Consider the following 14,698-nt stretch of genomic DNA (forward strand, 5'->3'; position numbering starts at 1 on the left):
AATGATCATACTCTGTTCTTCTGAAAGAAAGAACTGAAAGAAATGAGCAATCATTTCACTTTAGTGAAAGCAATCTACTCAATAAATATGCTTTATTAAAATAATTTAGGCATAGATCTTTGCTCTTAACCACTGCTGCCTACCTTTGATGCTTTTCAGTGTTGATGGAATTGAAAGCATCCTAGTCTGTTTTTATATGACTTTTCAAGAAACCAAAAAAACCCCCACAGAATTTAAACATGCAAGTGTGTATATAAATGCACATTACATGGTTTGTTTATTTACTTATAGTTAGACAATTTATATACCATGTATTTGGAGTGGGGCAGAATCTCTAAACAGTTTAAAACAGCTTCATCAATAACGATCAAATACAGAAACTACTAGGGGTGAAATATCACAGTATAAAACACCACAATTGACAATAGCACAGGGCATCCTTTTAAGTATCAGAATAAAATATTACACATGACAATCAACTACAGAATTACAATGAAAATTACACATTCAAAACATAATTAACAAAATATAATCGAAGCAGTAGAATAAAATTACAAAACAAAATCCAAATATCAATTCCTCAGTTTTTAAACACGCAATTAATTGTCAGCTAAGGAAAAGAGGGGGGAAATTCACTTTTCCCACCCTACAACATTCCCAGTCACTCATACAATGTAAAAAAACCCAAATATAGTTATATTTGATTATACAGTATAAACACCCTAGTGGTCCCAGGCCCTAAGGAAGTTAGATTGGCTTCAACCAGAGCCAGGGCCTTTTCAGCACTGGCCCCAACTTGGTGGAACGCTCTGTCTCATAAGACCAGGGCCCTGCAGGATCTGATTTCTTTCCGCAGGGCCTGTAAGACAGAGTTGTTCCGCCTGGCCTTTGGATTGGAGCCAATTTGATTCCCTCCCCCCCTTTTTTCTTTTTTCTTTTCCTTCTCCTGCAATGAGGCTTCATTTTAATATTTTAATGTTCCATTATTTTAATGTTGTATTTTATTTTTGTTTTTAAGTTGTAATCACTCACCTTGTTTTTATTATTGCTTGTAAGCCGCTCTGAGCCCGGCCTTGGCTGGGGAGGGCGGGGTATAAATAAAAAATTATTATTATTATTATTATTATTATTATTATTATTATTATTATTACTACTACTACTATATTCTCAGCCCACTATGTAATCACCAACACAATTAACCGTCTCTTGACAGCTAAAATACTTTCCACTCAGGTCTACTCGAACACACTGTTACCTAGTGAACACACCAAAATCAAATATGCAAGCTCGATAAACCAATAAACCACTCTGCAGCCTCTCCCATGTCAGTCTCAGTTCCTCAATCAACAACTCGCATGTCTACGCCACGAGACCCAGACAAACCTAGACAGATACTGACCTTCAAAGTAAGCAGCAATACATAAGCCCTAAGTGAAACATTCAAACCCAGTACTCGCCCTCTCCACTTCTGAATATTGTTTGAATTCTTTATCACAGGAGGGAAGGATTACCGAGGAGATACCGACTGTGCCAAATGGTGAAGTTTCAGGAGAAGAGCAGAAAACCGAAGAAGTAATGCGATTTTTTTTAAAAAAATTATCTCTGTATAACAACAATCACTTAAGTGCTTTTTTGGAAGCCATGTTGCCATCTCCCAGAAACTCTGTGTGAGTGCCAACAGTTCCCCAGCATGACTCAGATTGCCTGGCTGGCCACCACATCAACCTTTGCCAACTCAGTGCCCTGCGGGTGTTGTTGGACTACAGCTCCCATCATCCCTGACCCTTGGCCATCTTGGAGTCCAACAACATCTGGATGGCTGCAGCATCCCCATCCCTAATACGGAAGGAACAGCATGACCTATGAGAGCTAAACGTTTTGAACTTGCTGCAACATTTCTGCTTAAAAAATGCAGGAAAATAGCTTGACTTTTACAAGAGAAAGCTAACAACCATCCAGTGAGCACAATTACATGAGATTTGCCAAATGCATTTCAGAGGTGAAGAATGAATCTGGAGTAGCAGTACTGTATGTGAATTTTCCATCAGCAGGGATTTCTGCATGTGCAACAGAATATTCCCCCTCCTGCCCCTGCACACCCCTTAAATTGGGGGGGGGGGGGTTCTCCCAAACTTCTGAAGCAGATTTGGGGAGGGTGTACATGAAGGGAGCAGTGGGGGAAATCTAACTGCAGGACTAGAAATCCTTGCACTGGCAGGACATGTTGGTTGAATACCACCCTAGATTTCTTTGGTTTAAATTGATTTTCTCTTCTGCGATGTTACTTGTGTTTTTCTTTTTTGCTCCGTTGCCAGGAGATTGAAAAGACAGAAGGAACTGAGGAGAATGAGGCAAACCCAGAAGAGGGCGCAGAAGCTGATTCTGCTGAAGTGCCAACAGAAGAACAGGTCATTTCCTTTTCTTTTTTCCCTGCTTGCCATTTTTGTTCAAAGCGTCCTTCACATCTCTGGTATCCAGGCTCTGAGTGCCATCCGTTGCTTTTGCAGTCAAAGCAGCACTACCAACATGTGAGAGGGAGGTATTGGCAAGCTTATGGGGTGAGCTCTGAGATTTGCAAAATTTTTCCTAAAATCATGAGGGGAAGAACAGCCCAATGCTCAGTAGCCAGGGACCATTGACTCACTCCTGGGGGTGAGGGCAGAATAGAAAACCTTGGTGGGGAGGGAGTAATGGAATGGAGTGGTTGGAATCCTGAAGAGGAAACACTTCACACTACAACATTTTGTCGCAGGTTGCACTTGTCCACTTCTAAATTTTGCATAAGGATTGTATTCATTCGGGTGGCTGTGAGGACCAACAGCTGGAGGGCGACAGGTTCCCCAGCAGGGCATCGGCGGCATTCTCCTGCTGCTTAACCATCCACAGCTGCTTTTCTGCTGAGTAACAATCGGCTTCCCCTCACAGAAACATTTATAGTCAGGCACCAGCAGCTGATTCCGAAGTGTCGCTTTCAGTGTATCTGCCCGCATGCTTGGAGAGGAATGAAAACCATGAGCAGCAGCTGCTACCTCATTAGAGAAATAAGACAACATGGAGATGACTCTGAATTCCACTGCAATAGAAATGCAGCAAACATGTAATTTCTGCAAGTGAAAAGAATGATTCTGTATATTAACAGACTTGTAAAAGAACTCTTTTTGATGGTTTGACCCTGCAGGGGCCATGGAATGGATAAATGCAGAGTCAAAATGATGCACATGTATGCAGAAGGAGGGATCTTGGGGTGGGTGTGTCAGTATTCTCAATTGCACCTGTCTTCTTTGAATGGCTGTCACAGATGTTCTGTATCTTTTGCCAGCGACAAAATCCCAAAGTCCCAGACAGGTGCTATTTTCTGGATGTAAAGTTATTCACTGGGCAGGTCAGATCTTAAAGGTTTCTTAAACATCTATCCTTTTCACAGCCATATTCAGACACCACTGAATATAAGTGTTTTCATTAAGACACTGGGCATTTATTATGTGGTGTTTTCATGCTGCCCAGACCTTCTTCTCATTGGTGGAAAAAGAATGCTTCAAGAGCTGGGCACTTCACTGTTTTGTGAGGGCCATCGAGAGAGGTGAAAAAATTCTGCTTTGCTGTCATTCCCCTGCCATTCCTCTTCTAACTTTTATTTTGGGGCTGAACCAAATTGGGCTATTTTGGGGAGGCAAAATTGGGCAGGTAAGGGAGTTTTGCCAAATGTCGGGGGGGGGCTGAAATTCTCCAACACATTTCCCCCCCCCTCACAGAATTGTCTTCTGGGAGATTTTTGGCTCACTCAAAGTTGAATAAAAATCTGTTGTTTGTTTATATTGTTGGGTGAAGAAAGGAGAATGGGAAGGAATAAGAACAAAGCCAATTCCTTCCTTCGTAACAGTGGTTAAAATGACACTGAACAGTATATTAGCTTGATTTATAGTTGCACCCAAAATCCATGGAGTGTGAAATGGTCAAATATTTGCCAAGCATTTTCCAGGGGAGGACTAGAATTCCCCAACAGATCAGGAGCAGCTGAATAAAAAGTGCCAGAAGGTTATCTTCAGTTAATTTTTGATTCAGCCCTGTTTTGTGTGCTTAAGATAAAGGGGGGAAAGAATAAACACAGTAGTATGACTTTCTTCTGAACAAACATGTATAGACCCTCCTGTATAATAGATTCTAGTCTTTCTCAATAGTATTTTTTTTTTGTCATTGGTTGCTGTCTGATCTTTTTTATTAGTCTGTTTTAAGGGATGGTTTTTCTCATTTGCAGGAAGAAGGCGCAGAACAGCCAGTGACAGAAGTACGCTCAAAAACCTCTTGTAGTCTGCACTTTGATTTGTCTGCTTGCTGACTAATGTAAAGCACTGCTTGACAACCCTCTTCCCCCAAGCTGAATCACAAAACCAAGTTATGACTGGCATCTAGCAAAGAATATTTATGTCTGGGCCTGTTAAACTTCTGGGACCAAGGAATTCATTCTAACCATTTTCTCAGAGCAAAATGGCATGCGCTTGAACTGATGTACCCAGGCAGCACCTGGTGCACCTATATAACTATGTGGGCATTCATGTCTGCTCGCACACACCTGCACAGAATCCACAGGGACATAGGTGTAGCTTTGTCAATCAGTCAGGTAGCAGGTAAAGGTAAGTAAAGGTAAAGGTACCCCTGCCCGTACGGGCCAGTCGTGTCCGACTCTAGGGTTGCACGCCCATCTCGCTTAAGAGGCCGGGGGCCAGCGCTGTCCGAAGACACTTTCTGGGTCACGTGGCCAGCGTGACGAAGCTGCTCTGGCGAGCCAGCACCAGCGCAGCACATGGAAACGCTGTTTACCTTTCCGCTATAAAACGATACCTATTTATCTACTTGCACTTAAGAGTGCTTTCGAACTGCTAGGTGGGCAGGAGCTGGGACCGAACGGCGGGAGCTCACCCCGCCACGGGGATTCGAACCGCCAACCATGCGATCGGCAAGTCCTAGGCGCTGAGGTTTTACCCACAGCGCCACCCTAAGTTGCAGGACCTTGGATAGCTCCAAACAGACAACCTGCTGGGCCTGAAGCTCAGTGGAGACCTTTTATCCCTCTTGCACCAGACTTTTCTTAAAGGAACAGACCTCTGGCTTGGAGCTTCTCAGCCAACTCCTGCCTTGTGTGTTGTATGTGTTTACTATTAAAACCAATTGAAGTTATTTCCTGGGGGTTTTGTTACAAATCTTAACCATAATTTTTGTGTGAAAATCAAATATTGTTATATACCTAGGCAGTGCATCTGTATGCATCTTCTGCCTTTTTTACTTTCTGGATTCATTTTTTCCTCCTAGTACAAGTCCCCTGCAGACTTAATGCTACTGTTAAGATAAAATTGGCATTCTAGGGTTGGTGCAAGAGGATTGCTAACGACATTGTTAGGGGCACCCTGCAAGTTTTGTGCTATAATGCAAGCAACAGTGACCTACTTCTTCATCTTCTCTTCTTTTCAAACCAAAATTGCTTCAGGAGGAAGGAATTTAGAGCAGAGAAATGGTGAGAGAAGAAGAAGGGCTTAAATTAGGGAGGGAGATGAGGGCATACATGCCCAGCCTTCCCACATGGAATATTGTCATATGTTGGTATTGGATGTGCTCTTCATGGGACATAACCTTAGATTGGGCCACAAAAACTTCTTGTGAGTTTGGACACATAACTTGAATAACAAGGTTTTGGTGCATCTTATTCTTATATCACTGTGGGGATGATGGAATTCTCTCGGTGAAAAAATGCAGAAGGTGCCACACAATTTAATACTCTGATCTTTCCTCATTATGGTCATGCTTATTTATATAACACCATCCATGCACACAAAGCTTTACAAAGAATGAGAGAATGTGTCCCTGTCCAAAATGGTTTACAATCTAGATAAAACTGCGTAATAAAACAACAGAGGAAGGGGAAGAAAATGGAGGCTGGGTAAATTGGGTAAACTGGTTCCCTTTCAGTTGTGTGCTTCAGCAACACATTGAGTGTGCAGGACACTCTGATGTAGACATTGCCTCAGTTATATTTCATGCTAGGACTACCAGTGCGCTATGGGGCAGAATCTACCACAAATGCCCATGCATTAATCTGTGCAAATGCTGTGGAAATGAATAGGAGCAACACAATAGCACAACTTGCCTTTTTCATTAATTTGCTAGGTGATGGAAGAACAAAGACATGTAGGCTAGATTATGTGTGGTGTGTAGATAATAGTCAAATACCGCCTTCTGAATAGGGAAAGTAGGTTCTAGAATAAGGTTATCATGCGTCCCCGTTTTCCGGGGACAGTCCCCGGATTTACAAATCAGTCCCCCGACAAAATCCATCTATTTAGTAGGAAGTGTCCCCGGATTCATTGGAAAATATCTGGTAACCTTACTCTGGAATAGCTTTTGCTATTGTTTCCTTCTAACAGATAGGAAAAATAAACCGTAGATCAGAATCTAACTTGAACAATATTATTCTAATTTGTAGCCACATACACCCACTAATATGTATACACTCTTTCTCTCTCACACACACACCCAAACACTAGAGAAAGAAGGCATAGACTACTGTTGAGTTTATTAGTTTGGCTGAATTATGCTTCTGCTCTTTGATCATTAATCATTAAATCTAATGTGGCTTGTCTGCATGCGTTAATGTAGTAAAGAATTCAACATTCAGCTGCATAAAGCTTTTATAAAAGCTTGTATTTCTATTTAGAAAAATGAAATGTGCTAGCAACACAGTATGGCTGCAAATGGAGTATGCACCCCACCTCCAAATTGAGCTTTTCCTTCTCGGAGAATTACATATGATATATGTCAGAAAAATAGCCCACCTTTTATAGAAGGATCTGTGAGCAGGAGACTACGTTCTGCCCACGCACCTTTAAAATTGTAGCAGATTTTGCATTGCCGTATAAGGTGCTTTCTCCCATTTTCTGAGGGAGCAATATGCATGTCACCTTTAATCCACTCTTTCAGTAGTTGCTTCTTTCCCTTCCCATATTTGAATGTTCTTTCCTTTATATAAATAAGGAAACAGAGGAAGCACAGGAGGAGGAAGAGGCAGAAGAGGAGGAAGAAGAAGCGGAGGAGGAGGAGGAAGAAGAGGAATCTTAGTACAATTCTATTATGACTTTTTCCTTCAGAAGACTGTTCAGGTAATTTTGCTGACAGCTGCCTCATTTCAGCCTTTACCTGAAAATCCTGATAGTTTCAATCCCTGCCACCAAAACTTTAATTTGTCTCAAAGGGGGAATAGAGAATATTTTCCCTGCTTGTTTTAAGCAGACAACTGTAGGTGTACAGTCTGCTTACATGCCTTCATTTATTTTTCCAACATTGGGTGGGATTTATACAGCATTAATGGGTGATAACCAGAGCATGAGCCAATTAATTTAATCCACTTTTGTTCCATCATTCCTAGTGGCAGAGAAACATGTATATTCCTCTCTTGTTGAAACTGATGGGGGGGCTAAAAGTGTAAACAACTGGGTTATTTATCTGGATTGTTTCCATAGGTTTTTTATAATTATTTTTTATTGTTTTTTCCATGTATACTTCTTCTAACAATATATCTTTAACAATTTTCATATTTCTACCCTTATCCCCTGGACTTCCCTCATACTCCCATTTTGTTTTATTTCCATATTGTTCACCCTGTGTATTGTTTCCCCAAAATTTTCCCAATACATATAGTCTTATTTTTTGTTGTATACAGTTGTGATTGTTTACTCAAACCCTGCCAATGAGTCCATTTCTTTATGTTGTCTCTTCATATATGTTGTAAATGGTTCCCATTCTCTTTTATAGTCTTTGTTGTCCTTTTCATGTACCTTTTCTGTTAGTTTTGCCAGTTCTGCATATTCCATAAGTTTCCCTTGCCACTGTTCTTTTGTTGGTATTTCTTCTGTCTTCCAAGTTTGTGCCAATATAATTATTGCCGCTGGTAGTGCATTCATCTTTATTGCTGCTATCCTTTCCATCAAGGAGAGATTCATTCTATTCCAAATTTCCAAATCTTTCTTAATCTCATTCCAAACTTTCTCATAGTTGTCTTTATATAAATTTAAGTTTTTATTAGTAAGCCAGATTCCTAAATATTTGACTTTTTTGTGAATTTCTACTTTTATAATCTCCTGCAATTCCCTTTTCTCCAGTTCTGTCATATTTTTTGTTAGTATTTTTGTCTTTCCTTTATTTAATTTAAATCCTGCCACTTGCCCAAACTCTTGTATTTTTTCTAAAGCCTTAGGGAGACATAGTTTTGGTTCCTCAACTGTGATTACCAAGTCATCTGCAAATGCTTTCAACTTAAATTCATTTCCCCCCGTTTTTATTCCCACAATCTGCTTGTCTGCTCTTATGTTTCTGTTCAAAACCTCCAGGACCAGAATGAATAATAAAGGTGATAACAGACATCCTTGTCTCGTTCCTTTTTCTATTTTGAATTGGTTCATTATCACCTGGTTAATAATTAGTTTTGCACTCTGTGCTGTATATACAGCTTGTATCCCTTTTATAATTTTTTCTCCATATTCCATTTCTTCCATCACTTTCTTTATAAAATCCCAAGATATATTATCAAATGCTTTTTCTGCATCTATAAACATCATTGCTGCTTTTTTCTCATTTCTTACTTCTAAATACTCTATTACATTTAAGATGTTTCTTATATTATCTTTCATCTGCCTACCTGGAAGGAATCCCACTTGGTCTGGATGTATATAAATATTTAAGAAATTTTTCAATCTATTAGCTAAAATATTAGCAAATATCTTATAATCATTGTTCAATAATGAAATGGGTCTATAGTTTTTGACCAAGGTCAAATCTGTATCTTGTTTTGGAATCAAAGTAATATAAGCTTCCTTCCATGTTTCTGGAATTTCCCCGTCTGTTAATACTTCATTCATTATGTCTTTCATTGGATTTACAAGCTGTTCTTTAAATTTTTTATAATACTTTGCTGATAATCCATCTGGTCCTGGTGATTTGTCCACCTTTATTTGATTTATTGCCTCGGGGATTTCTTGATCTGTTATTTGTGTATTTAAAAATATTATCTCTTCTTGTTTTATCTTTGGCAGATGACTCTTTTTTATATATTCCTGTATGTTGATTGCCTTTTCATTTCCTCTTTTGTATAAATTCTGAAAACATTTTTAAAAGACTTCCCTTATTTCTTTTGTTTTATCTGAAACTTTCCCATTGGAATTAATTTTACCTATATGATTCATCTGTTGATTTCTCCTTAATTGCCATGCTAACAATTTTCCAGGTTTGTTTGCATGCTCAAAGAATTTCTGTTTCATTTTTTTAACTTTCCATGTTTTTTCTTCATTGAATACTGTGATTGTAATACTTTTATTGCCTGTTTTATTGATTATTTGGGTTTTTTCCTAATTCATTTTCTTTCTTTGCTATAGCATCCAAAATTTATTTTTTCCTTGCTTCCCTGGCTTTTTTTTTTACAGCATTTTGTTTCCATAGTTTTAAACAAGAGAGTTTTTGTAGAATTGTATGAATCAAGTTCGAGGGGCGTTTTGAGACAGAATGTACTTTTTAAAATCAGCAAAGAAGCTCCATATTCCTACTCTGATGAGAGCATTCTGCAACCGTTTACACTGAAGTAATCCATGGATCCCAGTGACTTTCTGTCCTGCTTGTGATTGGACACTCAACATTAATCAGTATACTCCTTCAACCTGCACCCAGTTCATAGATATACTGGAAGAGCTGCATTTTCATATAATTTTCTATTTATTTCTTGATTACATTTATATATTACCTTTTCTCACAACAACCCTGTGAGGTAGTTAAGGCTGAGAGATAGGAATGGGCCCGAGGTAACTCACTGAGGTTCATGATGGGGTGGTGATTTGAACCTGGGTCTCCCCAGTCCTAGTTCTTTGCAATCAATAAGACTTTATGTATGTGTCATATCAGTCTTAATTTTGTACATCAGTGTCATGGTTGAATCTCACATGGTTGCCACCCAGATTTGCAGCATCTTTGTTATCTTAATTTACACTTAAACCCTGATGTGACCGAATTATTGTCAAGTCACCCAAAGACTTAATATAAATAAATAGAAGGTATACTTCCTCCTTGCAGTTACTTTTGTGCACTTAAGCACAATATATGCTGTGATTTGGTGTTTGTGGCGTGTGCATTTTTTTTTATTGTGTTGCCAATCAAAACAGTCATTTGTCAGACTAATGCCATCTAGTGTTTTAAAATGAGGTTGTAAAAGCGAGCAGGTGGTCCAGCGAAGCACACTTTTGACACTGCCTGGCACACACGCCTGGAACATCAGGTTAATATTTTACAGAAATATTAAGTCAGCTCTCAAAAAATAATTTAGTCAATGACAAGAAAGTCATTCCTGTAGTGTAAACATAATACGGTCTGCACTGCCTGTTGACTTCTTTTTATGATCAGATACCATTTTAAAATTAATTTCCAGCAGTGCTGTTAGATTAAGGTTACCAGACGTCCCCGTTTCCCAGGGACAGTTCCCAGATTTACAGATCAGTCCCCTGACAAATTCTTATCATTCCGACCCATTTCAATGAAGTGTCCCCGGATTCATTGAAAAAAATCTGGTAACCTTATGTTAGATCGTCACTTGACCCATGACTAACAGGGTTTGTAGCTGGCAAACCAGCCACAGCTGGGTAAAAGGCACTCCTAGCCCCTGAGGCCACCTGAGCTTCCAGTTCCCCAGTGTTGGATCTAGGAGTACCACCAAGCCAGGAACCTTCTCCTTCCAGGGGACCACAGCCCCATCTAGAACAAGCCATCTCCCCACTTCCTGGACTTGATTGTTTGGAGCTGAGTTGGTCTTTTTGTACATAAAGCTGATGTTGGATGTATTGCATCAAATATATGTCGGGGACTGGCAGGACACTGATGAGTGTGCACCGGGTGAAGGGGGCTGGAGTCTGACTTGGGAGAGGAGGGCAGTGATTTGTGGGGAACTGTTCCAGCCAGGAGGCAAGAGTTCAGAGGCAAGGGGAGCTTCAGAGCTGGAGGGTAGGGCACTCGAGGAAGAGGCAGGTCAGGCAAGTGAAAGGGCCGGTTGCTTCCCTGCCCTCTCCTGCACCACTGTCTCCCAGAACCAGGAGAGAATTGAAATGAGAAGAGCAGAAGAAGAAGAGAAGAGTTTGGATTTGATATCCCGCCTTTCACTCCCCTTCAGGAGTCTCAAAGCGGCTAACATTCTCCTTTCCCTTCCTCCCCCACAACAAACACTCTGTGAGGTGAGTGGGGCTGAGAGACTTCACAGAAGTGTGACTGGCCCAAGGTCACCCAGCAGCTGCATGTGGAGGAGCGGAGACACGAACCCGGTTCCCCAGATTACGTGACTACCGCTCTTAACCACTACACCACAGCTTCCAAGCAGGCATAGTCTCCGACTGCATGTGCACAGCCCATAGGAGGAAGATACATAAGCTGGTGGAAGGGGCATGCGCCCTTGTTGCTGCAACGGCTCTATAGAGTGCAGACTTGGGAATAGCTGCATAGACACTAGGTTGGTGTGCGTGCGGTGGAGGGAGCAGTATTCATAGCCATGGAAACGACTGTAAAAGTCTCAACTTTGACAATAAAGAGCTAGCTAACTGCCGTGTGCATTCCTTTTGCTAGGGAGAACCCTTGGCAACATATTCAATTTTGGGTTTTTTTTGCCCCCACAGGAAACAGAAGCCCATGGCATCACTGCAGTGTGAAGATAAAAGCAATCACTTCCCCTCCACGAAAACACCATTGGCTTTACTCTCCAACTCCAGATATCGGCATAGATGTCACCTGAGAGATCAAGCAGCCCCGCAGGAAAATCTTTATATGTTGTGTCAAATGGGTCTTCAGATCTTCAGAACTTGATGGCCAACAAACACTGTGGGTCTGACTTTAGGGTGTAGGTTTCTGTGGGCAGGGATTGTTTCTCTCTCCATGTTTGTGCCCTGCCAGGCACATGCTGACAACGCTCAGAGGTGATGGCAAGGCTGAACGGAACTGGAACCTGCAAGGAAGCTCCACCTGTATGTACCATAATGACCTGCTTGTTTCTAAACTAGCCTTTGAAGTCGGTATTCTTTTTAATGTACAGCAACTGAAATAAAGCACATTTCATGTTGAATATCTGCTTATTCCCTACAGGCATTAATTTATCATAGTAAATAAGAAAACACAAAGTTATGCTTGTAGCCTGCATGGTGCCTTCACTTCAGAAAAAGTTCTCTGTGACTGATTGCCTTCCTAAGTCTGTATTTTTGTGATAGCCCTGTACAGTATTAGATTATATTTTCATTATTTCATTGTTCATGGATGTAGAGAGCTTTTCAACAGACTCTGAGGATATTTGCTTACTTATCTCCCCCCCCCCCTTGTGCCACTGAAAAGCTATTTTCAGCTCTCCCTGTGACATATATTTGGACAAGAACTGCAACTAATCGGTAGATGCATGGCAATTTTTTTAATTCTCTTGCAATTATTTTGAAAACTGCAGTAGGCTGAGAGAAACTTGCACTCCATTGGGAAATTCTTTGGTGGGAACCCTAAGAAAATTAACAGGCGCCGTCAAAAAGCTTGTTCTAGCATTATGGTAAGAGTGTATACAGAGCAAGCGTCAAAATACAGCATATGCTTTATTGCAGATTGATTTATGTTGGCAGCTACAGATGGGAACAGCAAGGAAATTAGACAAGATGCATGAGACATTTGCATAGGATCTCCCAATTAAAAACAATTACAATTGTAGCAAGGAGGGATTGGATTGAGACCATGGGATTAAAAAAAGCACATTTCTTTTGTGCAGTTTTTCTGATTTCCCCCCTCTACCACTATTTGCCCTCCTGGGCAAAATGTACAGATTCCCACATGCTGCCTGTATGCTTTGCCCAGTTATGTGGGATGGGGGTTTTAACTGGAAAAATAGGATGGGGGAAAGGGTTTGAAATACTTCCCAGTGTAGTGGCCCTGATCCAAATTGGGCCACTGCAACTGCTGCTAACACTTCAAAAAAGTAGGAGTTCCTACTCATCACATTTAGTTTGTCCTTGATTCTGGATTCTCCTGTTGAATTTCCAGGCGCCATTAGACCTTGGCAGTCGTCTCTAGCTTGGCCTAGATGATTATGATAGTTGGACACATGGCTTATATTTGAGAATCGGGGGCAAAACCTGACAGCTCTCTAGCAAGGCAGTTTTCGTGCAGTTATAGCTGGCATGACATGTGTGTTTGTTTTCAAATACTAGTTATTGAAGTGCCAAAGCCTTGTTTAGGAACACTTATGCTTTTAATAAAGACCACAATACAAACCTGGCTAATAGCTCAACCGCCCATTTACTCTAGGATAGTCTCACTGGAATCAAATGGGATTCCTTTACAGTAATTGGATTGTGGCCAAAGGAAAGCTTTAATTCTTTCTGTAATGGTGAAGCATTAAGCACTTTCATTGAACAACCTATGGCAAAAGCATTGCATAATTTATCCTAGAGGTGCTAGGATAGCCTTGGCTTACATTAGCTCTGCTTAACTCCTCCGAATAAACATTTTATTCTTGTTTTGCATCAGTTGGTGATATTGCAAGTTCCTGCTTTCCGATGGATAGTTCTATCTGTCCTGGTCATTGGGAGTCATTATAGCCCTCAAGTATACAGTCGCGATGTGTTAACTTCCAGTGCCGGAGAGTATTATTTTGATGAAAACAAAAGCAATTGTCACTGCCAGTAGCAGGGGTTGGGTTGGCACAAGTTTACCATGGGCTGTACACTGTCTATAATCAGCTTGAATTGTAAAATGTGGGGGCAACATTGAACATTTTTTTAAAAAATAATAATCTTGGATATACACTTTAAAGCCCTGGACTTAAAGACTTGGTAGACCATGTGTGACGGTGTTCTAGCCTTTCCCCTTTTTTGTTACACACATTTGCCTGCCTTTGACTTGAATTACTAGCAGCACACAGGTGCCAAACCACATTGGCAACCACATTGTCTGTAATGACTGCACTCTGTGTTATTTTGTTTATTTTTCCCACAGTGCCTTTGTGTTAGTGTAAGAGCTAATGAAGACTTCAGTGTACTTAAAGAAAACAAAACCTTTTTCTATCCACCTGTCTGTGTTTTCATTTATTTTCACGTGTCAAAGAAAGAAACATTCACCCGTAATTGAAATTACTATGGAAAATTCTCAAGGGAATTCTTTCTCTGTTGAAGAGAATTACATTATGTTTGCTTTGAGAAAGTTGAAGAAGACAAGAAGCTGCCTTATAGGCAGACCAGACCATTGTTCCATCTTGCTCACTTCTGTCCACACTGACAGCCCTGCAACTCTCCAGGGTTTCAAACAGGATAGTCCCAGACCTACCTGGAGATGTCAATGGCTGAAAATGGAGCTAAGGTGCATCACTTTACACTTGTTTACATCGATCAGCATTTGCCATTTTACTGCCCATTCACTCAGTTCCTTTTGGAACTTCACAGTCTCTTTTAGACCCTGAACAATTTAGTACGACCAGGAAACCTGGCCACCTCACAGCTTACCCCTAACTCTAGGTCATTTATGAACAAGTTAAAAAGCACAGGTCCATTCCTCCCCCCCCTTGAAATCTCACTTTTCTTGCACCCATCCACTTTTCAATAATAGCAGTGAAATATCTGCTCAGATATGACATTTGACTGGGCTGGTGCAAAATCCAGCTGCC

General features: G+C 40.7%; 1 protein-coding gene and 1 long non-coding RNA gene across 4 annotated transcripts in view; both read left to right on the forward strand.

Moving 5' to 3' along the window:
- SH3BGR (SH3 domain binding glutamate rich protein) overlaps positions 1-14,106 on the forward strand; it is a 36,926-nt gene extending 22,820 nt beyond the window's left edge. For 2 of the 3 annotated variants that reach the window (XM_082221363.1, XM_082221365.1), the window contains exons 4-8: positions 1,498-1,572; positions 2,316-2,408; positions 4,256-4,285; positions 7,024-7,148; positions 11,688-14,106. In XM_082221363.1, coding sequence (XP_082077489.1) covers positions 1,498-1,572; positions 2,316-2,408; positions 4,256-4,285; positions 7,024-7,107 — 282 coding nt within the window. In that variant the 3' untranslated portion in view covers positions 7,108-7,148; positions 11,688-14,106. The remainder of the gene's footprint in view (positions 1-1,497; positions 1,573-2,315; positions 2,409-4,255; positions 4,286-7,023; positions 7,149-11,687) is intronic. The other variant, XM_082221364.1, reaches the window with a different exon arrangement.
- On the forward strand, positions 4,585-5,175 carry LOC309531701. The gene is made up of 2 exons (XR_014219377.1): positions 4,585-4,641; positions 4,999-5,175. It is a non-coding gene; the product is annotated as an uncharacterized lncRNA (long non-coding RNA).
- Positions 14,107-14,698: the final 592 nt, after the last annotated feature.

The sequence above is a fragment of the Podarcis vaucheri genome (genome assembly GCF_965113315.1).
Source record: "Podarcis vaucheri genome assembly, chromosome: 4".
In the NCBI taxonomy this organism is placed as follows: domain Eukaryota; kingdom Metazoa; phylum Chordata; class Lepidosauria; order Squamata; family Lacertidae; genus Podarcis; species Podarcis vaucheri.